The sequence below is a fragment of the Lampris incognitus genome, chromosome 17, assembly GCF_029633865.1.
Source record: "Lampris incognitus isolate fLamInc1 chromosome 17, fLamInc1.hap2, whole genome shotgun sequence".
NCBI classification, from domain to species: domain Eukaryota; kingdom Metazoa; phylum Chordata; class Actinopteri; order Lampriformes; family Lampridae; genus Lampris; species Lampris incognitus.
In genome coordinates this window covers 5,750,339-5,778,292 of record NC_079227.1, presented here as the reverse complement: position 1 = coordinate 5,778,292, position 27,954 = coordinate 5,750,339, and the positions used below count along the sequence as shown (strand labels likewise).

General features: G+C 49.1%; 1 protein-coding gene across 1 annotated transcript; it reads left to right on the top strand.

The window, feature by feature from the left end:
* Positions 1–75: 75 nt before the first annotated feature.
* On the top strand, positions 76–27,811 carry gspt1 (G1 to S phase transition 1). Its single transcript, XM_056296656.1, has 14 exons — positions 76–492; positions 910–954; positions 3,495–3,773; positions 6,532–6,565; positions 6,767–6,844; positions 9,990–10,170; positions 11,969–12,123; positions 12,343–12,483; positions 21,276–21,369; positions 25,149–25,229; positions 25,434–25,607; positions 25,856–25,945; positions 26,072–26,240; positions 26,641–27,811. Exons 1-14 carry the CDS (start codon positions 303–305, stop codon positions 26,691–26,693), a joined length of 1,764 nt encoding a protein of 587 aa, XP_056152631.1. The 5' UTR covers positions 76–302; the 3' UTR covers positions 26,694–27,811.
* The last annotated feature ends 143 nt before the right edge of the window (positions 27,812–27,954 follow it).

Here is a 27,954-nt window from a genome sequence, read left to right as displayed (position 1 = left end):
AGGGCCCCGCCGCCGAGCTGAGGCGGGGGGGGGGACCAGCGGACCCCAGCGGTCAGCTCGGGAAGTGCAGCCGCTGAGACCACCTCGCGTCGGCCGCCGGATCCATACGCTCCTCAAAACAAGGCGCAAAAAAACAAAAAAAAGCCCACCCCCCCAAAAAAAGGAGCCCAAAAAACAAAGGAAGCAGCGGAAACTCCACTAAATAATGTCATCCGGCGTCTGAACGCAGCACCAGCCAGCCGCACGCCAGCCTCAAGTTACCCGGCCGCGAGGGCTTGTCAACTTCGGGAGAAGGAGCCGCGATGGAGCCGGGAGACACAGCCCCGGATTCCTGGGAGGAGGACGCCGAGGCCCCGGACGCCGCGGCCGGTCTCCACGCCGCCTTCACCGCCCTCAACGTCAACGCCAAGCCGTTCGTGCCCAACGTCAACGCCCCGGTGTTCGTGCCGAGTTTCCTGCAGGGCGGCGGGGCGAAGAGCCCGCTGTCGGACGGTGGGTCTGCCACGCTCGGCCGGCGTGTTTGAAGGCGGTTAGCGCGGGCAGGCTAGCCGTTAGCTTCACCGGCTAACGGCTAGCCTCCAGGCAGGCAGGCTAGCCGTTAGCCGGTTAAGCTAACGGCTAGCCTGCCTGCCTACCTGCCTTCCTGGCTGCCTGGCTGCCAGGCAGCCAGGAAGGCAGCCAGGTAGGCTAGCCCTTAGCTTAACCGGCTAACGGCTAGCCTGCCTGCCTGGCTGGCTGGCTGCCTGGCTGCAGCTCGGCGTGCAGGCTGCATGGCACGCCGTGCTTTTCACACCAGATCAACAAGTCCCGCATGTGTCCCTGCATCTGAGCCGGGTCGTCAGACGACGCCACCCGCCTTAGCATGTATACACGTTTCCTAAATGGTGTTCTCTCTCTCTCCCCCGGAAGGTGCCTCTGATCCGGTTACCAGCATGGAGGTGGCGGAAACAGTCGGTAAGCATTCGCAGCCTCGTCGTACGGTCCACTGGTCCGCCCGCCAGGCCGGCGGGGCTGTGAATCACCACAGCAGCGCCGGCCTGGTCCTCTCGTTCTCCTGCAGCCAGGGCGACATGTCAAGGCCACCTTTCACCTGCAAGCCAAGCCCCAGTGCAAACCCGGTGCAGCCTAGACCCCCGTGAAACCCGGCGCTCACGGTTTTGTGTGTTGGTGCTTGAACCTTGCGCATCCACGCCATTGCTTTGCCGTTAGACTCAGTCTCGGCCGGAAGTTGCCAACACCAAGTTTGGGGGGGGGAGGGGGGGGCAGGCGCCTGCAAAACCATATGGATAAGTTTGGGGCCTTATGGTATGATGCAACCTCAGATGTCAATGCCTAAAATAGGCGGCCCCCATTTGGCACACGGGGAGATTTATCAAGCGCTGCATGAACCCCCCGCCCCCCCCCCCTCAAGCCCGGGTTTCAGAGCTCGGTCAGGGCGTTTTGAATGTGTTTACAGGCGGATGTATGAAAGACCCTGGCCTGCCTGCCTGCCTGTGGCTCAGTGCCAGACAAGACTGCATGTGCTGGTTTCAGGTGTTCCCAGATTACTCTGCAACCTCTCCTCCTGTTACACTGGACTGATTTTGTTTTTTTGTTTTTTACCTCTAAACTCTGAGCCCATAGCCCCGAAGAGTCACCGAGAATGAGCTATGAGGAATGTCACAGGGGGAAAGTGTTTGGGGGAAAAAAGTCTGTTGTAGACCCCCTTGTCAGCTTCACTTGGCAATACAGCATCTCTTCCTCCCTGTCCAAACAACACACGCTTGCGGCTGATGATTGCAGATCAGAGTCTCGGGCGAAGGCAAGGCACATCTGTGGCATCGCAGCTTCAGTGTGTTCTACTTTAGGCAAATTGCAGCGTAAATGTTAGGGACCGAGAGGCGAGCTAGTCTCGTTCCAGACTGCCGGGCTGTGTAATTTCATAGCTCAGAATATGGAAGGTTTATTTGTGTGTTGCCACGGAGAGGCGCTTTCCCCCTGCACTCAGCGGATTTCGTTTCATTCGTTTTCCCTCCTCGGATTGATCCATTGATTCGATTTCCATGTTGTCACAGTCTTCTATCACTGTCTCCCTGCCCTGAATAACGGGACCAATCACAGGACAGCATGGCAACCATCTAGATCTATGTAGATCTATGGTAGATTTACGTGTCTTTGCCAAGGCCTTTGTGATTAGCGGATTGGCGGCAAGTGGGGGTGTTCATCTAATCATTTTTGCATCCCTGAATGTTTGAACTTGAGCTGTTTGAATGTTGAACTCAGGGAAGCAAACTCATGTCTCAAGCTTTTGGAAAACATGGGGCTTGCTGTTGGCGTGCTCACCGGCAAGAACACGTACCGTACCTCGTAGAAAATGTCAACCAAAATTTGCCGGCATCTGGCTAGTGGCTTTCGTTAATTCCTCCCTGTACATTCAATATCCATAATACCCGGAGCCACGCTGGTCATAACAGTGGGTTTGGCTGCTGCACGAAGACATCTGAGACCCGGAGGTCAGCCAGTTGGGTTCAGTGGCACCTGCAGAATTATGTCTCGCAATAAACAAGCGATCTTTCACCCCATCTGTCCGTGCACTGTGCGCACCCTTACAAACCATAATTTCATCCAAATGTCATCAAGATTTTATGATGCGTGCACAAAGTATTGCGAAGCCCGTCAGTATGGGCTTGAATTAAAGTGTTATCAGTATCAGGACAAATATCAAATGTATGCCTGATACATCGCAGCGATATGATGACGCATCATGTCGTGTGACAACAGGTGTTAATGGAAAGATGCGTCACATCACAGCCCACAAAGAATTGCAGGTCAGATTGATATTTACAACAAATAGTTTGGACTCGAGGCGACGGTGTGATAGTCGCATCTTACAGAGAAGCTTTAAGGGTCGACATATTGTCGAACAAATGTACAAAGATGTCTGAAAATGTTCTACCAAGGTGGATGTGATGTGTTTCCTCCATTTCATTTAAAGTCACTTGTGTTCAATTCCCTCAGTGAATGCGGACACTTGGACACGGTGTTTAGTAGTATGTCAGGACAGGTAGTAATAAAGCGGTGTTTCATGTACAGTTACAGTAGAATAATAGATACACTACACTGCTGGACGCCGTCACACATGGTGGGATTGTAACGAAACGAAGATCAGCCGCAACAAAGCGTGGAAATCATTTTATCAGATATCGTCAAAAATTTCAATATCACGCGTCCCCTATTTCGAAGCAGCCTTTTGTGGAGCTTTAAAAAACTGTTGTTGAATTTTCATATGCTGGTTTTAAGAAAATTAACACAGAGAGAGATTACAAAACCCAAATTAATAAGTCAAGTGCTGAACAATTGTCATATTCCAATATCATCTGATATACCATCACAATCTTATATCAGGAAGACTTTAAATGGAAGCTGTCAGCTGAACTGATGTGTGCACATTACATACTGGTGTACTGTGGTAGTGTCCTCGGGTATTGTAATTGACCTCTGGCTGATCGTTTCAGTGGAGAACGGAGGAACAGAGGCCGACATGACCACAGAAGAAGAGACGTGGGAGCAAAAGGAGGAGCCGGGTGGAGGTGGAGGCGACGGTGAAGGAGGAGGAGGAGGGGATGAAGCGGTCCAAGGGGCAGGAAGTCCCTGTGAAGAAGGCGTCCAGCAGAAGGAGAGTGAGGAGATGATGGAGGAGGAAGAGGAGGAGATTCCCTTGCCCAAAGTGGCCCCACCCCAACTGGATGCGCCCAAGAAAGAGCACGTGAACGTGGTCTTCATCGGTCACGTGGGTGCGTTTCATCTGATGTGTTTTCTAGTGTTCCTGTTTCTGCTGTACCACCGTGACCTAGATTATGAACTATTAGAGATTATTACGTATTCTGTGGGCATCCGGGTGGCGTGGCGGTCTATTCCGTTGCCTACCAACACGGGGATCGCCGTTTGAATCCCCGTGTTAACTCCGGCTTGGCCGGGCGTCCCTCCAGACACAATTGGCCGTGTCTGCGGGTGGGAAGCCGGATATGGGTGTGTGTCCGGGTCGCTGCACTAGCGTCTCCTCTGTTCGGTCGGGGCACCTGTTCGGGGGGGAGGGGGAACTGGGGGGAATAGCGTGATCCTTCCACACGCTACGTCCCCCTGGGGAAACTCCTCACTGTCAGGTGAAAAGAATTGGCTGGCGACTCCACATGTATCAGAGGAGGCATGTGGTAGTCTGCAGCCTTCCCCAGATCGGCAGAGGGGGTGGAGCAGCGACTGGGACGGCTCAGAAGAGTGGGGTAATTGGCCAGATACAATTGGGGAGAAAAGGGTGGGGGGAGTAAGATGTATTGTCTTCATTCAGGGCGTTAAAAGGTCTTCGGTATTGTTAAATGTGGTCTTGTATAGATCTTTAGAGGTTTTAAGGCACATTACCTGGCTTGTGAGAAAATCTTGCTGGTTTTGCTGATGAATACGTAACTGTCCAGACAGATTTTTGAGGAATGATTGGTCGCCAGTAGTTTGTCTGGAGGTAAAAGGTCTCAGACAGGGCTAATTTTCCCTCTCAGAAACCTAAAGTTGTGTCCCTGTTTACAGTTCACGCAGAATCTGTTTCTACGTGCTGTTTTGGGTGATGAGTGTAGGGCGCTAGCTTTGTACCGTAGGGTTAGTCCACAGGGTTAGTGGTTGTGTCAGGAAGGGCATGCAACATAACATTTTGCCAGATCATTATGTGGATTGACAAGACCATACTGGATCGGTCAAGGCCCGGCTTAACAACGACCACCATCGGTGCTGTGCCCTCACAGGGTACCGATGGAAACTGTCAAATCCGCTGTGGCGGCCCCTGGGAAACGGGGAACAAGCTGAAAGAAGAAGTGTAGAAAGCTAGCTTGACTGTGAGCTGAAAGCGCGGTGGATGAGTGTGGGTGTATCGGTACGTGAGCAAATCGGCACAGTGGTTAGCGCTGTCGCCTCACAGCAAGAAGGTCCTGGGTTCGAACTGTGGGGTTGTCCAACCTTGGGGGGGGGGGTCATTCGAGATGGTCTTCTGTGTTGAGTTCGCATGTTCTCCCCCGTGTCTGCGGTGGGTTTTCTCCGGGTGCTCCGGTTTCCCCCGCCATCAAAAAGACATGCGTGTTAGGGTTAATACTCCTGTCTGTGCCCCTGAGCAAGGCACGGCAAGATGAACTGGAGTTGGTCTCCGGGTGCTGCACGGCAGAGTTGTAAAAACCAGGTCCATGAAGTAAATGTCCAAACTGTGTATTTGCTCCAACCAGCTGATTTCATGAGCTAGTTTCCCCTCCCTAGTTGAGGAGCGGTGTTGACTAGAATCTGCTGGTGTAGTGCATGAGGGGAGCAAACAACTTGGTTTGACCTTTTACTTTTCTGGACCTGGTTTTTACACCTCTGCTGCACGGTGGCTGCCCACTGCTCCCGGCTCCACAGTTAGGATAGGTTAAACGCAGAGAGGAAGTTCCCCACGGGGATCAATAAAGCATCTCAAAGAATAGGACACAGACTCTGCAGGCCTTGTGTCTTCCTCACTGGTATAAAGAAAATCAGCGCCCCTCTTAAGCTTGCTTACACCAACCTTATGAGGTGGCTGTTAAGTCGCTTCGACTTTTCAGACCGAGTATAAGCGACCATGCTTGCACGCTGAAGTCAGTGTCTGCGTGTTTGCTGTGATCCGCTGCCATACTTGTTGGCGTTTCCATTGCAAGCTGCCGTTCAGGATGCAATGGAAACGCCATGGAATGGAAAGTCCTTCACCATGGGAAGGACTTCCTCCCGCCCCCGTCGCCTGCCCGTATGAGTACAGCGTCGGTCCAAGTTAAACCCCAAGTGACATGAAACCATGAGGGTTAGAAAACAGGAACGTGATGCTTATGTGTTTGTGTTCAGAGAGACCGTCATTTCCACGTGTGGACAACCGAGACAAACTGGTGAAGATTTGGTTTCATTTGATTAGATTACGAGAAAAACCAAAACTCGTGAGTTGATTGTTCCCCGTCGTGTCCGCCATCATGTCAAATGTCAGCATTAAAGTGAATTATCTGTGGGGCGTCCGGGTGGCGTGGCGGTCTATTCTGTTACCTACCAACACGGGGATCACCGGTTCGAATCCCCGTGTTACCTCCGGCTTGGTCGGGCGTCCCTCCAGACACAACTGGCCGTGTCTGCGGGTGGGAAGCCGGATGTGGGTGTGTGTCCTGGTCGTTGCTCTAGCGCCTCCTCTGGTCGGTCAGGGCGCCTGTTCGGGGACTGGGGGGGAATAGCGTGATCCTCCCACGCGCTACGTCCCCCTGGTGAAACTCCTCCGTGTCAGGTGAAAAGAAGCGGCTGGCGACTCCACGTGTATCGGGGGAGGCATGTGGTAGTCTGCAGCCCTCTCCGGATCGGCAGAGGGGGTGGAGCAGCGACCGGGACGGCTCGGAAGAGTGGGGTAATTGGCCAAGTACAACTGGGGAGAAAAGGGGGGGGGGAATTTAAAAACTTTAAAATTTGAAGAAGATTACATCAGCTGTTGTCCAGTATAACTTATTTTTGTTTTTGCTTGTTGTCTTTCAGATGCTGGTAAATCGACTATCGGTGGACAGATCATGTGAGTGATTACATCCCCTTGTCTTCTGTTATTCATTGTGCATCTGTCTCGTAACGTCACGCTTCCTCCGACACGTGAATCTCGTTCATACTCAGGTCTGCGTTTCCACGTTTGCTTTCTCATCCGTGTGCGTTCATTTCACCCGGGATTGTTCATCAGCCGTGTTGTCAGCCCTCGGTTTTGTTTTTAAATCTGTTTCAGGTATTTGACAGGAATGGTGGAGAAAAGGACACTGGAGAAGTATGAACGAGAGGCAAAAGAGAAGAACAGAGAGACATGGTGAGACAGGGAGTTGATTTTGTTTTTCATGTGACTGTAAAGGGACTTGGGCTCATCTCCGATTGTTGGCGGTGTTCCTTCGGTGGAATTCCTGGTTCTGGTTATCACTTCTTCCTGCCTGGCATCCTATCGGTGTCCTTTGTGAGTGGATTTTGGGCGGCACGGTGGTGCGGTGGTTAGCGCTGTCGCCTCACAGCCAGAAGGTCGAGCCCCGGGGTAGCCCAACCTTGGTGGGTCGTCCCGGGTCGGCCCCTGTGTGGCGTTGGCATGTTCTCCCCGTGTCTGCGGTGGGTTTTCTGCGGGTGCTGCATGTTAGGGTGAATACTCCTGTTTGTGCCCCTGACCGAGGCATGGCAAGATGAACCGGAGTTGGTCCCGGGCGCTGCCCACTGCTCCTAGCTACAGCTCATCATCATCATCATCATCATTAGTTACGTAACCTATGGAGTTCGTAGGAGCACAGCTGATATTGTGTTTCAGTAGGGGGCATACCTGGTGGTCCCTATCTCATCCGCCCTTTGACAGGTTTTGTTTTCAGTCCTGCTGGGTGTCCACACTCCCTCCTCACAACAACCCAAGGGTTGAAGTGGGGGTGCCCGACGGTTGCAGTTTAACGTCCTACCCAGGACGGCTACACAGCTAGGATGGGTTAAACGCAGAGCATAATTCCCCTACGGGGATCAATACGGTAAATAGAAATAAATTATAAGAAAAAACGTTTAATATTTTTGGCTGGACCACAGCAGCGGGGCCGGCCCTACACATGCGGTTGTCCGTGAGCGAGTGCCCGGGAGAGCGATGGAGTTTCGCCGTTGGTCGGATGGCCGCCGAGTTCCAACTAGCAGCGACCAGCGATGTCGCCGAAGGTACATGATTGGTCGGCTGACTAACGACGTCACTGGTCAACACGGAAGTGGGAGTTTCCCTATTGGCCGTGAATCAGCGCGGCAGGTCGCGATATTATGAACCCTACATAGGCCTCGCCAAAATCCCGTTTCTGGCTTTGTCACGTGTGCGCCACCGTAGCAACGCGAAAATATGTTGTTATGGGGTTAGCGCTCATCAAGGAAACGCTGTACACCCACAATTTAACCTGTCTAAGTTATCCACAATCAACATTAACGTTTTTAACTCAATCTTTGCTTGCTCCACGTTTGAGCATAGGATACTTCACCCCTTATCATGACTACAAACAAAACGAGCTCCTATATTGTAGTAATATGACTTTTACATTTATACACAGGTAACAACTTACTGATCAGCTTTCTTAAATGTGAGAAAGTCTATTTAGTAGATATATGTTCATTTTCAGACAACTAACGTTACTTACCTCCGTTCTGTTGTTGACAGCCAGCAGTCAAAAATTACAAAAGCAGCCAGCTGTCCAAAATTGCGAAAAATACAAAATTACAAAATTGAAGGTAGCTAACGTTAGCTTTGCTTCGCACCGAGTTGATAGTTGATTGTTTCCTTAGCAACGCAGCGGAAATCCGGCGTCCGTTCGCGAGATTTGGGACAGGGTACGGGATTTTGGCGAGGGCTATGTAGGGTTCATAATATCGCCGGCAGGTCACACGCTAAAAGGCGTTCTATGTTGCTGCTGGTGGACATGACGGAAAAACCTCAGTCCAGCTCACAAACGGCAACACTACTGGCTGAAAATTCGTAGCGTCTCTCGAGAGTTGGCGGTAACTGAAGCGCTTGTATAAGAGGCGTCATGTCCAGACTTTCCCGTGATAATGGCGGCAGCGGTTGTAGCCAGGTAATCATGTCATATGAAAAATAAATCCAGGGCGTCCGGGTGGCGTGGCGGCCTATTCCGTCGCCTATCAACGCAGGGCTCACCGGATTGAATCCCCCGTGTTACCTCCAACTGTGTCCGCCGTGTCTTCGGGTGGGAAGCCGGATGTGGGTATGTGTCCTGATCGCTGTACTAGCGCCTCCTCCGGCCAATCAGGGCGCCTGTTCAGCAGCCCTCCCCAGATCGGCAGAGGGGGTGGAGCGGTGACCGGGACGGCTTGGAGGAGTGGGGTACTTGGGGTTGCTATCTGCAGTGGAAAACGAAATCCCCAAAAGTCAAGCGAGTAGGGTGGAGTAGAGTAGAGCGGAGTTGAGCCAGTACCACGCGGTGGAAAGGGGGCATCAGTTCAATGGTGGGACATACTACCCCCACCGGCTCCCCGCCGAGGGATATTATCAGTTGTGTTACCTGGGACGCCTGGAAGAGGGAGCCATGAAGCTCAGCCCTGCGACACCGTTGTTGTGTCTTACCACTGCAAGTTGTAACATCGTGATGTACACGACAGCGCTGGTGACGTTCGCTAAATGGATGTAGTTCTGAAAAGTTAGTCAAAGGCATTGTTTAATGTCAGCCAGAGCTATGTTGTTTGTTTTTTTTTACACGGTTTTAGACTCAACTGTCATTTGACATGCTATGTTTTTCTATTATTGCTCAGAATAACGTCAAGCTGTGACGTGAAGCAGCCCAAATGAGTCATATTGTGTAATTACAGTGTTGAATAAGGACCCGCTGCAAGTTGAGGTGGACAAGTTGGCCGCCATATCCTGGTCTTGCTACCGTCCACGTATCACTGAACATGCACCGAACTACAAAATCCACCTCTAGGACATCCGGGTAGCGTAGCGCTCTATTCCGTTGCCTACCAACACGGGGATCGCCGGTTCGAATCCCCGTGTTACCTCCGGCTTGGTCGGGCGTCTCTACAGACACAATTGGCCGTGACTGCAGGTGGGAAGCCGGATGCGGGTATGTGTCCTGGTCGCTGCACTAGCGCCTCCTCTGGTCGGTCTGGGCGCCTGTTCAGGGGGGAGGGCGAACTGGGGGGAATAGCGTGATCCTCCCACACGCTACATCCCCCTGGTGAAACTCCTCACTGTCAGGTGAAAAGAAGTGGCTGGTGACTCCACATGTATGGGAGGAGGCATGTGGTAGTCTGCAGCCCTCCCCGGATCAGCAGAGGGGGTGGAGCAGCGACTGGGACGGCTCGGAAGAGGAGGGTAATTGGCCAAGTACAATTGGGGGGGGGGGGAACAAAAGATAAATAATATAAACGTAAACTACAGAATTTTGAAACGAAGCACGTAACCCTCAGCTGAAACGCCGTTTCCTGTCTCTGTCCCACAGGTACCTGTCATGGGCTCTCGACACAAACCAAGAGGAGAGGGACAAGGGGAAGACTGTAGAGGTGGGGAGGGCCTACTTTGAGACAGAGAAGAAACATTTCACCATCCTGGACGCGCCTGGACACAAGAGCTTTGTCCCCAACATGATTGGAGGGGCGTCGCAAGCTGACTTGGCAGTTCTGGTGAGATGGGGCGACTGACAATTGGACACGCACACAAACAGACACGCACAAACACACACAATACACTGTCTCTGTGTCCCTCATGGCAAACTTCCATTCACCATTCTTTTATATGTTCTCTGAGGCCCAGCTAACAGCAAGCGGCACTCGCTAAAATGTTGACCGAAGCCATTTTTGTTAACTGAGCAACACAAAAGATGCGCGTGCACACACACACACACACACACACACACACACACACACACACACACACACACACACATACAAACAATAGCAGTAATAGCTACTGGCAGTTGAAATCTAACCATGGGTATTGGGCTCATGGAGAGTAAACCAAGTAATGTTAGTTCACCCAAAATACTTTTGTAAAACTGTTATAGTGAAGCGAGGACGACCACACTGACAAGTCTGAACCTGTGAAAACACATTCTTGTACAGACTGGCGTTTGACGGTCTGTGCACCGTTGTACCTGGAGGAGTGTTGTGTTGATCTGACAAGTGTGTGAAGGGCAGGCAGAGAAAGAGAGAGACATTTGCCCCGTCTCCATCAAGGTAGTTTTACGTGCGTGGCGTCCGGGTGCGTGGCGTGCAGCATCAGCAGTAATGTGGACGTTGTACCGGACCGTTGTGGTGAAGAGGAAGCTGAGCCGGAAGGCAAAGCTCTCAATCTACCAGTCAGTCTTCCTTCCAACCTTCCAACCCTCACCTATGGTCATGAGCTTTGGGTAGTGACCAAAAGGGGGAGATGGTGGATACAAGTGGCTGAAATGAGTTTCCTCCGTAGGGTGTCTGGGCTCAGCCTTAGAGATAGGGTGAGGAGCTCGGACATCCGGAGGGAGCTCGGAGTAGAGCTGCTGCTCCTTCGCATTGAAAGGAGCCAGTTGAGGTGGTTCGGGCATCTGATCAGGATGCCTCCTGGGCGCCTTCCTTTGGAGATTTACCGGGCACGTCCAACTGGAAGGAGACCCCGGGGTAGACCCAGAACTCGCTGGAGGGACTACATGTCCAATCTGGCCTGGGAACACCTTGGGATCTCCCAGGAAGTGCTGGGCGACGTTGCTGGGGAGAGGGACGTCTGGAGTGCCCTACTTAGCTCGCTGCCACTCCGACCCGACCCCGGAGAAGCGGCTGATGATGAGATGAGATGAGATGATGGTGTCCGGGTAGCTTAGTGGTCTATTCTGTTACCTGCCAACACGGGGATCACCACTTCGAATCCCCATGTTGCCTCCGGCTTGGTCGGGCGTCCCGACAGATACAGTTGGCCGTGTCTGCGGGTGGGAAGCTGGATGTGGGTATGTATCCTGGTCGCTGCAATAGTGCTTCCTCTGGTCGGTCGGGGTGCCTGTTTGGGGGGTAAGGGGAACTGGGGGGAATAGTGTGATCCTCCCATGTGCTACGTCCCCCCGGTGAAACTCCTCACTGTCAGGTGGAAAGAAGCGGCTGGTGACTCCACACGTATGGGAGGAGACATGTGGTAGTCTGCAGCCCTCCCCGTATCGGCAGAGGGGGTGGAGCAGAGACCGGGACGGCTCAGAAGAGTGGGGTAATTGGCCAAGTACAATTGGGGAGAAAAAAACAGGGGGGGTGGGAATAAAAAAAAAACAACACCCAGCTGCACTCGTCGTCATCTTAAACAGACAGTCCCATTTGACCTCCGACCCGCAGCATATAATACATAACATACATAATATCAACTGGATCCTAGATTCATCAGTGATCCTCAAAGAAACACATTTCTTTGCTGTTGATTGTGGGAGGGAGTCGTGTTTTTATTCTGGTCTCATTTCCGTTACAGGTGATTTCAGCCAGAAAAGGGGAGTTTGAGACGGGCTTTGAGAAGGGCGGTCAGACACGGGAACACGCCATGCTCGCTAAAACGGCAGGGGTCAAACACCTCATCGTCCTGATCAACAAGATGGACGACCCCACCGTCAACTGGAGTCTTGAGAGGTAAACACACTGAGGAGGAACTTGCACAAAAGTTACAGAGCCGAGATTACACAAAAACAACAGAAAAAAAAACAAGACGTGTGTGTGTGTTGGTAAATTTATGGGGGTGGGCTATAATCCCAGGGGAAAGTGTATGTGTGTCTACGTGTGGCTGATGGACAGACTGCTTTTGGGTGTGATTATTGAAAATGAGCAGTGGTTTTCCTTCCTGTCCGTCAGGTATGAGGAGTGTAAGGAGAAGCTGGTGCCATTTCTAAAAAAGGTGGGCTTCAACCCCAAGAAAGACATCCACTTCATGCCTTGCTCTGGACTCACAGGGGCCAACCTCAAGGACCCAGTACCTGAATGCACTTGGTACACGTAAGTCCTGTCAGTCATCCTTAAGGACTCCTGCTTTATATATATATATATATATATATACACACACACATAATATATGTATATATAATATATGTACGGCATTCACGACTGCTACATTTTAGTAGTCGTCAAGTACTCCCAAAAAGTAGTCAATTAATTGCGGGAGATTTTTTTTTCCACCCGATAACAATCAATTCTTGACCACATATATGTCCGCGTAACATTTTGATTGTAAAATTTCAACTAAAAAAGTTGCGAAAAAACAAAAACGAAAAAACCCCGATCAATTCTCATCAAAAAGGTCTCGAATACAACCAGTAAAGGGTTAACTAATGTAGGTGGGACCAACCCTGGCGGGGTGGGGGTGGTAGGTGAAATAGCAGAGTCCTCAATTGGCTCTGAGAGGCTGTTAACAAATGAGCCTCAATCTGATTGGACTGAATCTCGACCAGGCCTGTCTGAGCTGGAGATACTATCCCCCCACCCCTTTTCTCCCCAATTGTACTTTTTGGCCAATTACCCCGCTCTTCCGAGCCATCCCGGCTGCTGCTCCGCCCCCTCTGCCAACCCAGGGAGGGCTGCAGACTACCACATGCCTCCTCCGATACATGTGGAGTCGCCAGCCGCTTCTTTTCACCTGACAGTGAGGAGTTTCACCAGGGGGACGTAGCATGTGAGAGATCACGCTATTCCCCCCAGCTCCCACTCCCCCTGAACAGGCACCCCAACTGACCAGAGGAGGCGCTAGTGCAGCAACCAGGACACATGCCCACATCCAGCTTCCCACCCGCAGACGAGCGCCAATTGTGTCTGTAGTGACGCCCGACTAAGCTGGAGGGAACACGAGGATTCAAACCGCCGATCCCCGTGTTGGTAGGCTTGGCGATACTGTTTGACTGCAGTAACAACACGACTGCTTTCGTGCAGGTGTTTTGGCTTAGCTAGTGACTGTGTTAAAGCAACCTTATGCAACTTTTTTTCCTTAAATTAACAGCGTCAGAATCGTCTTGATGGTACACTGACAGGGGAGAACGGCGCCTCTTTCCTTCCCACTCCGCACCCCGAACGCCTGGTCTCGCACTGTGTAACTTGGGTTGAGTGCGTACGAATTCCTGCGAGTGATTTTTTTATTTTTTTTCCTAGGATGGTGACGTCAGCGTACCATCAAAATGATGTTGAAGCTGTTATTTTAAGTTTAAAAAAAAAATTGCACAGTGCTGCTTTAAGGCTAGTGTACATCGGCCCACTTTTGGCCCGATTTTAAGTCCCCGACGGAACTATGACTGATTTCACAGTTGCAGAATAATCTTTGAGAAATCGTTGCAACATCCCGAGTCTGTCAGTTTTAACAGTCCTGTAACATGAGATGGTCAAAGACAGGATTTTTCTGCCCCGCTCCAGTGTGGAAATTGTCGGCGGCCTACCGGATCATTTCAAAATGGGTTTTTTGGGGGGCCTGTCGGACGTGCAGTGGCGCACGTGATCGTGTGGATTGCCCGTCTGTGGCTTTTTAATTGGTTCTATTATGAACTAACCAACTATTAAAGCTGTTTATTCTATTTGGAAGAGTACCTTGGATCCGCTTTTTTGATTATCCCTATTCTGACGTTTTCCCGCCGTCCAAAGAGCACCCTCTTCCCACTTATCTTAACTGCCTCTGGACGCCGCAGCCCTCCTACTTTTACATGTGTATAATCAAAATACCACATTAGCTAGCAGTTGGGCATTATTTTGTGAAGGTGTTTGCAGAACTTTTCTCGCCTGTTTAAAGAGAATCAGCTTCTCAGGACCGGTTGCGCTGACGCATGCTGATGAAGGTCCCGGCACACTGCGTTGCCATGGCAAATTGTTGTAACGGCGCGAGGGCTTGGAAAAATCCTGTGCTGTGCGCCCCCACTGCGATTCTTGGTCCTTCCTAAATCGCCTTGTGGGCACTTTATCAGCAATGGTTTTTAAAAGACCGTCTTCAGACAGTCGTTAGATGTGAGCTGCTCTCCTCTTACAGGATTTTTAAAAGGTTTTAAGAGTCATGTGATGTACACTTGCCATTAACTGGTGACTTTCAGCCGAGTGCGTCTGTGGTTGTCATGGTGACGACAGCTGTTGAAAAGCCTGAAAGTCTTAAATTGTCTTAAATTGAATGTTCAATACAGTATATATTTATCTGGTCCTTTTTGTCCTACATTATGTAAATTACATTATGTAAATTAAAGGGTGTCGTCAACAAGAGGGATTTTCAATGTGAGGAAAACACAGCAGAGCAGCTAGCGTCTAGTGAGGAAAACAGATTAGCAGAGCAACTAGCATCTAGTGAAGAAAACATAGCAGAGCAGCTAGCGTCTAGTGAGGAAAACAGATTAGCAGAGCAGCTAGCGTCTAGTGAGGAAAACACATAGCGGAGCAGCTAGCGTCTAGTGAGGAAAACATAGCAGAGCAGCTAGCGTCTAGTGAGGAAAACACATAGCAGAGCAGCTAGTGTCTAGTGAAAAAAACAGCAGAGCAGCTAGCGTCTAGTAGGGAAAACATATAGCAGAGCAGCTAGCGTCTAGTGAGGAAAACATAGCAGAGCAGCTAATGTCTAGTGAGGAAAACACATAGCAGAGCAGCTAGCGTCTAGTGAAGAAAACAGATAGCAGAGCAGCTAGCGTCTAGTGGGGAAAACACAGATAGCAGAGCAGCTAACGTCTAGTGGGGAAAACACAGATAGCAGAGCAGCTAGCGTCTAGTGGGGAAAACACAGATAGCAGAGCAGCTAGCATCTAGTGAGGAAAACATAGCAGAGCAGCTAGCGTCTAGCGAGGAAAACATAGCAGAGCAGCTAGCGCCTAGTGAGGAAAACATAGCAGAGCAGCTAGCGTCTAGTGAGGAAAACATAGCAGAGCAGCTAGCGTCTAGTGAGGAAAACACATAACAGAGCAGCTAGCGTCTAGTGAAAAAAACAGCAGAGCAGCTAGCGTCTAGTGAGGAAAACAGATAGCAGAGCAGCTAGCGTCTAGTGAGGAAAACAGATAGCAGAGCAGCTAGCGTTTAGTGGGGTAAACACAGATAGCAGAGCAGCTAGCATCTAGTGAAGAAAACAGATAGCAGAGCAGCTAGCGTCTAGTGAGGAAAACAGATAGCAGAGCAGCTAGCGTCTAGTGAGGAAAACAGATAGCAGAGCAGCTAGCGTCTAGTGGGGTAAACACAGATAGCAGAGCAGCTAGCGTCTAGTGGGGAAAACAGATAGCAGAGCAGCTAGCGTCTAATGAAGAAAACAGATAGCAGAGCAGCTAGCGTCTAGTGAAAAAAACATAGCAGAGCAGCTAGCGTCTAGTAGGGAAAACACATAGCAGAGCAGCTAGCGTCTAGTGAGGAAAACACATAGCAGAGCAGCTAGCGTCTAGTGAGGAAAACAGCAGAGCAGCTAGCGTCTAGTGAAGAAAACATAGCAGAGCAGCTAGCGTCTAGTGAGGTACACACAGATAGCAGAGCAGCTAGCGTCTAGTGGGGGAAATAGTGAGGAAAACAGATTAGCAGAGCAGCTAGCGTCTAGTGAGGAAAACAGATTAGCAGAGCAGCTAGCGAATGGTTGAATATGGGTGACTTTTTGATTGAGGATAAGGGTATAATATACAGCTGCTGCCAGCTGCGGTTTGTTTCCCACGTTATAAGAAACGTTGATAGCGGTCTATTCCGTTACCTACCAACACGAGAATCTTCCGTTCGAATCCCCATGTTACCTCCGGCTTGGTCGGGCGTCTCTACAGACAGAGTTGGCCGTGTCTGCGGGTGGGAAGCCGGATGTGGGTATGTGTCCCGGTCGCTGCACTAGCGCCTCCTCTGGTCGGTCGGGGCGCCTGTTCGGAGTGGAGGGGGAACTGGGGGGAATAGCGTGATCCTCCCACGCGCTACATCCCCCTGGTAAAACTCCTCACTGTCAGGTGAAAAGAAGTGGCTGGCGACTCCACATGTATCGGAGGAGACATGTGGTAGTCTGCAGCCCTCCCTCGATTGGCAGAGGGGGAGGAGTAACGACCAGGATGGCTCGGAAGAGTGGGGTAACTGGCCGGGTACAATTGGGGAGAAAAGGGGGGGGGGTCCCCCCCAAAAAAAGAACCGTTACGAGAGGTGAATGAGTCTTGCTGAGCACAATTTAACTTACGTAAATGCTTAGCGTAGATATTAAACATAGTTAAGTGTGTATTTAAAATCGATCAAAGTAAAATTAAAGGATTTTAGGAGGACACCACGTGTTCTGTTTGTATTTTCAACAGCTGCCGTCACTGAAGTCACCAGTTAACGTGGTCACCCGTTAAACCAAAATACAGAGATAGCGGGAGTCTTTCCTCTTAATACCTTAAATTCTTTTTATTTAACATGGCATAATGTAGAAAATGATTGTTCAAACAAGTCTATGTTCAACAACAACCTAAGTTGTAAGTCCACCTACCCACAGCGCCCCCAGCTGCATATCTGCTGCAGGTGCATTGCCACTGCTCCATTACTGCACAAAATGCTACAACCACAGATGAGATTAGTCTACAACAGTGTTGACTAGCGGTTTTGATAGTCAACTTCTTCTGTGAAACCCTTAATATACAGTCAGCTCCATAAATATTTGGACATTGACAAAGTTATTGTTATTTTGGCTGTCTACCAGCGGCACGGTGGCGCAGTGGTTAGCGCGGTCACCTCACAGCAAGAAGGTCCTGGGTTCGAGCCCCGGGGTAGTCCAACCCCTGGGGTCGTCCTCTGTGTGGAGTTTGCATGTTCTCCCCGTGTCTGCATGAGTTTCCTCCAGGGGCTCCAGTTTCCTTTCTAGTCTAAAGACATGTAGGTCAAGTGAATCAGCCGTACTAAATTGTCCCTAGGTGTGGCTGTGTGTGTGTGTGTGTGAGCCCTATGATGGTCTGGCAGCCTGTCCAGGGTGTCTCCCCGCCTGCCTCCCAGTGACTGCTGGGATAGGCTCCAGCATCCCCGCGACCCTGAGTAAGGACAAGCGGTTTGGATAATGGAGGGATGAATGAATGAATGATGAATATGAGTTCAAAGTTCAGACTTTCACCTTTTAATTTGAGGGTATTTTCATCCGAATTGGATGAACAGTGTCGGAATCACAGCACTTTATATATGTGGTTCCCCCCTTTTTAAGGGACCAAAATTGGGCAATTGGCTACTCAGCTGTTCCATGGCCAGGTGTGTGTTATTCCCTCGTTATTTCATTCACAGGTAAGCAGGTCTAGAGTTGATTTCGAGTGCAGCTTTTTGCATTTGGAATCTGTTGCTGTAAACTCTTCGATATGAAATCCAAAGAGCTGTCACTGCCAGTGAAGCAAGCCGTCATTGGGCTGAAAAGTCGAAACAAACCCATCAGAGAGATGGCAAAAACATCAGGTGTAGCATAAATCAACTATTTGGTACATTCTTAAAAAGCAAGAACGCACTGGTGGGCTCAGGGACGCCAAAAGGCCTGGAAGAGAGAAAACAGCTGTGGTGGATGACAGAGGAATTCTTTCCCCGCTGAAGAAAAACCCCTTCTTCAACAGTTGGCCGCATCAAGAACACCCTCCAGGAGGTAGGCGTATCTGTGTTAAAGTCAAGAGAAGACAGAGGGTTTACCACAAGATGTTAAACCATTGGTAAGCCTCAAAAACAGGAAAACCAGAGCAGAGTTTGCATAAAATAATAATAATAAAATTAAAAAAAAAAACATCTAAAAAAAAAGCGTGTACAGTTCTGCAACAACATCCTACGGACAGATGAGACAAAGATCAACTTGCACCAGAATGATGAGAAGAGTATGGAGAAGGGAAGGAACTGCTCGTGATCCAAAGGATACCACCTCATCTGTGAAGCATAATGGAGGTAGCGTTGTGGCGTGGGCATTTATGGCGGCCAATGGAACTTGAGCCCATGTATTTATTTTTGTGGCTGCTAACAAAAGCAGCAGGATGAGTTCTGAAGTCTATAGGGCTGTATTATCTGCTCAGATCCAGCCAAATGCTTCAGAGCTCGTTGGACGGTGTTTGACAGTGCAGATGGACAGTGACCCGAAGCACACTTGCGAAAGCAACCCAAGACTTTCAAGGCAAAGACGTGGAATGTTCTGCAGTGGCCAAGTCAATCAGCTGACCTGAATCCAGTTGAGCATGCAGTTCACTTGCTGCAGGCAAAATGCCCAAAGAACAAGCAGGAACTGAAGACAGCTGCAGTGAAAGGCCTGGCAGAGCATTACTGGGGAAGAAGCCCAGCGTCTGCTGATGTCTACGAGTTCCAGACTTCAGGCAGTCATTGACTGCAAAGGATTTGCAACCAAGTATTAAAAACGACAATTGAATTTATGAGTGTATTAGTTTGTCCAATTACTTTTGAGCCCCTAAAATTGGGGAGCTATGTTTAAAAATGGTTGTAATTCCTACACGGCTTATACAAAATTCTTGATAAAACCCTTAAATTAAAGCCGAACGTCTACGCTTAAAGAACATCGTGATTATTTAATTTCAAATCCATTGTGTTGGCGTAAAGAACCAAAATGATGCAATTTGTGTCACTGTCCAAATACTTATGAACCTGACTGTAAATCCTTCCAGTATCGCTGTCTCAGTTGTGGGTGGGTCTGCTCTTGTGCTATTGTTCCCCTGTAGCTGGGAGTACACTCTGGATGGTTCTTTGGAAAACGGGTCATTTAGGCTGTTCTCTTGGCCTCGGCTTCTCTGGTGTGTCTCTTCAGCCTAGCAGCCAGACTGTGACTCTTTGTTTTGCAGTCTCCAGGGTCTCACTTATGGATAACTTGCAATACTTTCTTATTTCAGCCAAGACCTGTCTTTCATCACTCTTTTCTGCACCTCTGTTAGCCGGCTCACGTCTCGCCGGGCTGCCCTGATCTTAGCCTCCAGCCTTCTCCCACATGGAGGGTACTTTCTGCAGCTTGTGTTCTTAATCGTGTACCCAAGCATCTCCAGGATTACTGTTGCAGTAGTACATACAAGCTCACTGGGTTCTGTGATGTTGGTAGTGGAGATAGTTAGTGAGTAGTGCTGTGTTAACATCTGCTAGCATCTGTTCTGATGGGACTTTGTCAGCGAGCCGTGGGAATCGGTCGCAGTCGAAATGATTCCCATCTTCAGCTCTGTGGATTCTGCTGTTGTGGTTGGTCAGTTAGTTCTTAAACCCTGTGCTCCTGCCTCAGGGACAGCCATTCGTCTCCATGCTGCTCTCCATGTTGTCAAGTCATATGTCCATTCTGTTGGAGCCTCTCAATCTCCAGCTGTGATAGTCGCTTCCTTTTATTGAAGATGTTTGAGCGTTGCGCTACCAGTTGCTTTTTGGTCAGTGTGGACGTTGGTCTCCTATCCAACCATAGTTCCCACATATGTTGCATCTGACCCCTCTCTTTGGGGCTGCTGGTGTAGTAGCACTCCATCAATTCCATGCTCTGTCCATGTCTATGGATGTCTTATTCCAGTAGCCTGCTTGTCACCAGGTTGCCATGGTTCCCCAACACCTGATGTGGACCATACCGGCTTGTTATCCAAGCCGGTATGGCTGTAGTTATATTTCTCTCACTCATGTTCCGAGGTAGGCTTGTGTACACTATTAGGAGTCTAAGCCTGAGGGCTCTTACTGGAGGCTCGCGCTGACCTGGATTCGAACCCCAGTCTCCAAAGAAAACACTTTACAATATTTATAACTAACCATGTTATCCATCCATCCATTATCCAAACCGCTTATCCTGCTGTGAGGGTTGCGGGGATGCTGGAGCCTATCCCAGCAGTCATTGGGCGGCAGGAAGGGAGACACCCTGGACAGGCCGCCAGTCCATAACAGGGCTGACACACACACATTCACACCTAGGGACAATGTAGTACGGCCGATTCACCTGACCTACATGTCTTTGGACTGTGGAAGGAAACCGGAGCACCCGGAGGAAACCCACACAGACACGGGGAGAACACGCAAACTCCACACAGAAGACGAGCCCCAAGATTGGACTACCCCGGGGCTCGAACCCAGGACCTTCTCGCTGTGAGGCGACCGTGTTAACCAATGCTGTCGTTGCCATTCAGAGCTTTCAGGATACATACTTTCATATCGTTATAAAACACCATAATATGTTTAACTAACCACACTCGGCTATATATTTTATGATAATGCTGCTTACCTGTCCAAAGGTTGCATGGCCAACTCGGCATCCAAATTTATCCCTTTATAGCAGCGAAATTTTCTCCACCTCTCAAAAATGATACCTACAATTTATTTTACTTATGAGCAGCATTCATCATGACTTTTGTTCTAGCGGATTAAAAGGCTTTTTTTGGATTCTTTAGTGTTGTGTTGCTAAATGGGCTCCTCCATGTCTGAAAGTTGAAACATGCAGTGAGATTAATGTGACAAAATAAAGATCCGGGGCTGGAACCAGGTTTTGAAAGTCCGAAATCTCGGCGCTTGGCATCGTTTTATAGTTGTTATGGATCACCAGCTCTTTCCATCCTCTTGATACATGATTGTCTTTTCTTTTTCTTTTTTGTTATGATAAAGTCTAAATTTTAGTGATGGTACCTTTTTAAAACTGTTACCTTAATGATCACTCGAGGTATCAGGAATACGTCAGTGAAAAACTGTATTTGATATGGGATTTGTGGCGCCCTCCACAAGCTGAGGCAGTGGAAAAGATCTTTTATTTCTAGATGACCCTCTCCTTAAAATTCAACCTTCCTGTCAGCCTTTCAGTGTAAATGTCCACAGTCCACTTCATTAGATCCCTCTCTTTTGGTCACTATGATGGAATGTCTTCATCTTGTGTTTTCTGACAGGGGTCTGCCATTCATCCCCCACCTGGACAACTTGCCAAACTTTACCAGATCCAGCGACGGACCAGTCAGGCTTCCCATCGTAGACAAGTACAAGGTAAGCAGCAGAAAGTCGAGCGTTAGTTTCCCGTTTGTATTATCGTGGCAAGAAGGTCAACAGGCGGTCAACTTGGGTCAGAGACCATGGGAGAGAGAGGACATCTGTACCGGCACGCATTGTTGAATTACATCACAGAATTTGGGTAAAATCATTTAAAGGTTGTTTCAACTCTAAAATGACTCGTCGTAACTTGTAAGTCATCACACGTCTCACACAATCCTCTCCCTTGTATTCATAGAGGACTCCCATAGGTGTTGGCCTGCTCACGGTCACGTCTTTCTCCACATTTAGATCTAACATGAGCGGCGGGAGTGGACAGAAATCCCCTCGTTCCAAACAAGGGAACTTTTTTGGCTTTACCCTTTTTTTTCTCCCGAATTGTATCCGACCAATAACCCCCGCTCTTCCGAGCCTTTCTTCCCGGTCGCTGCTCCACCCCCTCTGCTGATCCAGGGTGGGCTGCAGACTACCACATGCCTCCTCCGATACATGTGGAGTCACCAGCTGCTTCTTTTCATCTGACAGTGAGGAGTTTCACCAGGGGGACGTAGCGTGTAGGAGGGTCTTACTGTTCCCCCCCCCCAGTTCCCCCTCCCCCCTGAACAGGCACCCCGACCGACCAGAGGAGGTGCTAGTGCAGCGACCAGGACACGTACCTACATCCAGCTTCCCACCCACAGACACTTTGTGTCTGTAGGCGACGCCCGACCAAGCCGGAGGTAACACAGGGATTCGAACCGGCGATCCCTGTGTTGGTAGTCAACGGAATAGACTGTTACGCTACCCAGACGCCCCACAGGGAAACATGCTGGAGCAACACAGGGAGGAAGGAACTGGTTACACTGCCAGATGAGGCAGCGGTTGAGCCAAGGCCAACATGAAGACTGTTCTCATCATCTCCACGAGACTGTCCTGAGGTCATCGGTGACTTTCAGACAAAGTTATTACGGTCGGCTTTCATGTTATTTATTCTTCAGGTTGAGCACGCAAGTCCAAATGATAGTGCAGGTCTTTCAGAACTCTGTCATTTCAACGTGAAGTGTAGATATACAGTACAGAGGAGACCTTGGGCGTCCCTCCAGGAATACACACACACATTACAGCCATTTTCTCTCCAAGATGATTTTGCTCTGATCTCTGTTATCTGTTATATCAAAGGTGTAGATTTGAAAGAAGGGAAAAACCCCAGATGCTGATGGAATGAAATGATTTCTGGGTTTCCTCTGACACACAATTATCCAACACATTCTCATCTCTGGGTATCATATAGTGGTGTGATTTACAAAGAATCGCTGTATTAACAGGAAGGTAGTCCTGCGGCATCTGTATAGGGATGCAGCAGGCAGTCCATAAACTCCAATGTGAAACTTCCTCCCTGATATTTGAACATTAGTGCATACCAGTTCGGTATTGGTTAACCCATTGCATCTCATAGGAGGCTGAAGGGTACCTTATGTGTCATATATCAAAGCTTCGTCAGTAGCATAAATATATGACACCAGTGGGAGAGAGAATACACTCAATTATCTGCTCCTCATCTCCTTTCTTCTCCCATTATAGGCCATTTTCCCTCCTCCCACTCTCCATTTGAGTTATTTTCCTCCCCGTGTCTTTATCCCCCTCTCTCCCTTTCTCCTGTGGTTGTATAAGAGCCTCCGGCTGCTGTGTAGGAGACCCAGTAGTCAGTACTAGACTAGGAGATCTTCCATAATGGGACTGTCTCGTAAGGTCATGAGGAGCTGGTTATCATTGAGTGGTCTAGACGAGGCATTTCGCAGTAATGGCCGGAGCCATAATCCCCCTGATATTTTAGTTGAAGCCATGATAATGATGAATTGTTATTAGCTTCTGTGGTAGACTCCTGTACTTTTAACATTGCCTTCCTTTTTCGTATGCATTAAGACCGTTTCTGGATCGGCGTCCCAGTGGCATGGCACTCTATTCTGTTGCCTACGAACACGGGGATCGCTGGTTCGAATCCCCGTGTTAGCTGCGGCTTGGTCAGGCGTCCCTACAGACACAATTGGCCGTGACTGCGGATGGGTGCGAGTATGTGTTCTGGTCGCTGCACTAGCGCCTCCTCTGGTCAGGTGGGGCACCTGTTCAGGGGGGAGGGGCAGCTGGGGGGAATAGCGTGATCCTCCCACGCGCTACGTCCCCCTGGTGAAACTCCTCACTGTCAGGTGAAAAGAAGCGGCTGGCGACTCCACATGTATTGGAGGAGGCATGTGGTAGTCTGCAGCCCTCCCCGGATCAGCACGGGGTGGAACAGCGACCGGGATGGCTCAGAAGAGTGGGGTAATTGGCAAAAAAGTACAATTGGGGAGAAAAAGGGGGAAAATCCAAAAAAAAAGAAGACTGCTTCTGGATTCTGGATGCTCGAGTCTCACCGGTTAATACAGCACCCTATGTGCTATCTGACAGTATCTTTCGGCAGGAGTGGGTTGTGGGGACAACAGGCGAGCTAACAGTGCGTGTTGAGGCTTGGTTTGAAACGGTCATGTGAGCAGTCCAATGCATTAAAGGGAAGACGATCATCGGATTAAGCCGAGTAGAGAAAATGGCTATCGTGGGATCTTTATGACTACTGGGGTGCATCATGATGATGGCGAAGGGCTGGTGCCAGTCATTGTATGGATCAGCCACGCTTATTTTGCATATTTTTACTTCAACTAGAGGCGTTGAAATGAGATCCCATTCCTGTTAATGTCCTCATTTTAGAGTGATGTTGTGTAATTTGTCTATTGACATTTTTTTGCAGACATGGCCAACCTACTTCCCCTTCGTCTAAGTGGGTGTTGTCACTGACACGTCTTCGTTTCTGTTGTCATAGGATTACACAACCTAGTCATTTGACCGAGGCTAACAAAATGCTAACAGCCCTGAAATCACCATTGGCCTTGATAAGCCAGTTAGCATTTTGTGACCCTTGATCGAATCGATTTTTTATAGATGTGCAGTCATCTGACAACAGTAACATCAAGATATGTTAATGACGGGCGTCAGGGTGGCGTGGCGGTCTATTCCGTTGCCTACCTACATGGGGATCTCCGGTTCGAATTACCTCCGGCTTGGTCGGGTGTATGTACAGACACAATTGGCTGTGTCTGAGGGTGGGAAGCTGGATGTGGGTATGTGTCCTGGTTGCTGCTCTAGCGCCTCCTCTGGTCGATCGGGGGACCTGTTCAGGAGGGAGGGGGAACTGGGGGGAATAGCGTGATCCTCCCACACGCTGCGTCCCCCTGGTGAAACTCCTCACTGTCAGGTGAAAAGAAACAGCTGGTGACTCTACATGTATTGGAGGAGGCATGTGGTAGTCTGAAACCCTCCCCGGATCAGCAGAGGGGGTGGAACAGTGACCGGGGCGGCTCAGAAGAGTGGGGTAATTGGCCAAGTACAACTGGGGAGAAAAAAAGGGGGGGAATCCAAAAAAAAAAAAAAACACTATGGCACGTTATGATGTTAATGCTTATACTCAAGTGGTGGAAGAGGCAGGATGAAAAGAATATGTTACTCGGATTCATTGAAGTTGGTCAACCATGTGTCATCAGTGACCAACAGTAATTAGACTTTTATTCCAAAACTGCCACAGTAGATTTCACTCATTAACCAGAGAGAGGGCAAAACCAGAGACGGTAGTGGAAATGGACATAATAGTGTTTATGTGATACACCATGTTTGAGCATAAGAGTGTGCCGGTCCCTTCTCGTGTGTGTGTGTTTGTGTGTGTGTGTGTGTGTGTGTGTGTGTGTGTGTGCGTGTGTGTGTGTGTGTAGGACATGGGAACAGTGGTCCTTGGGAAGCTGGAATCAGGATCTATTAGTAAAGCACAACAGCTGGTCATGATGCCGAACAGGGTAAGGTCTCTGCTTTAAGAATAGAAATTATTCAGTAATTGTTTTGATACTTTGTAGAATTTTTTTGCTGTGATATCTTAAGTTCAAAGTTTTGGTATCCAGAAAATTCTCATGATATATATAATACAAACACCCATACTGGTTTGGTTGATGTTCCTGCCGGCTGTGACTTGGATCTGTTGGTCTCTATCTGGCCGTCGTCAGCACACTGTGGAGGTGCTGAGTCTGCTTAGCGATGACGTGGAGACCGAGGACGCGGCGCCCGGGGAGAACCTCAAGCTGCGTCTGAAGGGCATCGAGGAAGAGGAGATTCTCCCCGGCTTCATCCTCTGCAACTCCGACAACCTCTGCCACTCCGGCCGCACCTTTGACGCACAGGTAAAAACCCAGAGTACACTGGAGCCCAAACCTCCTTTCAGACCGGGCCACCAACCTGGAAATACATGGGTTGGCTGCCCGGGCGAAAGAGGTGAACCCACATAAAGGGATAATATGGATGTTTAACACTGACCCATAACAGTAGGGAAGACCCCGTGGTTTGGATAGTTTGTGTTCTCCCTGTATGTGGTTTGTTAACGCTAATATTGCTAACATTGCTCGCTTTCTTGTGTTGTTTGATTTTTCAGATCGTCATCATCGAACATAAATCGATCATATGCCCCGGTTACAACGCTGTCCTACACATCCACACCTGCATTGAGGAAGTACAAATCACAGTAAGTTTTGTGCTCCGGCTTTCGGAACGTCTTTGATTTTACTGTGCTTTCGAAACACAAATAAAGGACTGAAATGTTATGTAGTATTCTGACAGCTCCGAGTGTTTCCTTCGATCCCGACCGCAGGCCTTAATCTGTCTGGTGGACAAGAAGACGGGGGAGAAGAGTAAAACACGGCCACGCTTTGTCAAGCAGGACCAGGTGTGCATCGCCAGGCTCCGTGCTGCAGGAACCATCTGCCTGGAGACCTTCAAAGATTTCCCTCAGATGGGACGATTCACACTGCGAGATGAAGGTGAGGAGGCTGTGTGTGTATGAGAGAAAGGCAGAGGCGCAGGCAAGGGACAGGAAGTGGCTAAGAGTCCAGTCAGCCAATAGGAACCTGAGAAGGATACCTCTTTGTGGGGTGTAAGAGAAACTGCAGTCTCCAAGTTGGTAGATGAATGTGTCTGAGAGTGCCAAGAGCTTCTTACTGGGAAAATTCCTATGAAAATAAACTGTTACTGGAAGCAGCGCAGGAAATTATGTCAGGAGAATGACTCCAAGGCAGAGTCAGAAGGAGAGAGAGAGCAAGAGAGACGGTGATAAGTTTATCCATATTTGATCCTCCTACATCCCAGACTTATGACTTGAGCTTTGTGGAATGGAAAGTTCCAATCCTTCCTTCATTTGTTTCAACTCGTCGTCCTTTCCAGGCAAAACTATTGCGATTGGCAAGGTGCTGAAGCTGGTGCCAGAGAAGGACTAATGCAGAAACCGCAGCAGCAGCAGTTTGCATGGAGACGTCCCACCGGTCAACAGAGGCGAACACCGCTAGAGCCGACCCAATCAGCCCCCTCTCTCTTTTAACTCCACAATGCTGAAGAGAAGAACGAAGAAGAAGAACGGGGAGGAGAGGAGGAGAATAAAGTAATTTTATTAACATAAAACAGAGACTGAATCAGTTTTTATCATAAAGCGATATTGAAGAGGCACGCAAAGTCCACTGTGTCAGCTTTCTCACATTGAGACCTGGGCTATGCCGCTGATGTAATGACATATCTGCTTGCCCCAACCTGAGCCTCTCTTGTATGAGGAGAATTGTTATGATGAAGTCCATTTAAGATGCTGCCATTTTATGTGGCCTTGTTTTAATCAGTAAATATACCTCTCTGTAGAAAATCGCCCTAAGACCTTCTCCGAACCAGAGGGTCCCACCAGTAAATGTGGCGTGCAAGTGATCCTCAAAACTACTGATACGTCAGTAATGTTATCAGTCTTTAAATGCAAGCAACGGGGGTTCAAAGTTGAGATTTCGCTGGAATTGAAGATGTTCAGTCGATCATTTGTAACCTGGATTTTGATGGAGAGTTTGAGTAACTCGGGGGTATCTGACTTTCTTTTTTTTTTTTTTTTTCTAATTGAAGACCGTCAAAATGATTGTTTCTTAGATGGAGTTTGACATATTACATGGGTTGAGGCTTTAAAATCCCCCTTCTCTACTCCCCTCGCTAAGCTACTTGTTAGCTAGCCACAACATTTGTTTTTGGAATGGAGACGGATGCAGTGTTGCTGAGTTTGGATAAAAATATAGACTGGTTTCTTCTCGTGTTAAAGGCCAGTTGTACCCCCTGTTCGTAATTTGCGATATTGATCACCCTTTTCAAGGATAATATTGAAAATTGAATGGACATTTTATTCGGTTTTATGGATTGCTGTACCAAAATTGTAATTTGGTCTCTGTCCACACATTTCAGATGGTGTATTTGGATTCACGTGTCACATACAGGCCTGATTAACAAAGGACACACATACATACACTGTTACATAATCAAAGATGAAATAAATGATCAAACTGAAGAAAAACGGGGGTTTGTCTACATGGGGGGTGATGTGTGGGACCAAAGATGGAGCCATGCAACATTTCTGGTTCCATAACTTTTTACATATTCAGCAGACGCTTTTCTCCAAAGTGACTTACAAGAGAGCCCGCAGTTAGCTGATAAATTCAGGTTACGCCAACTGGCACC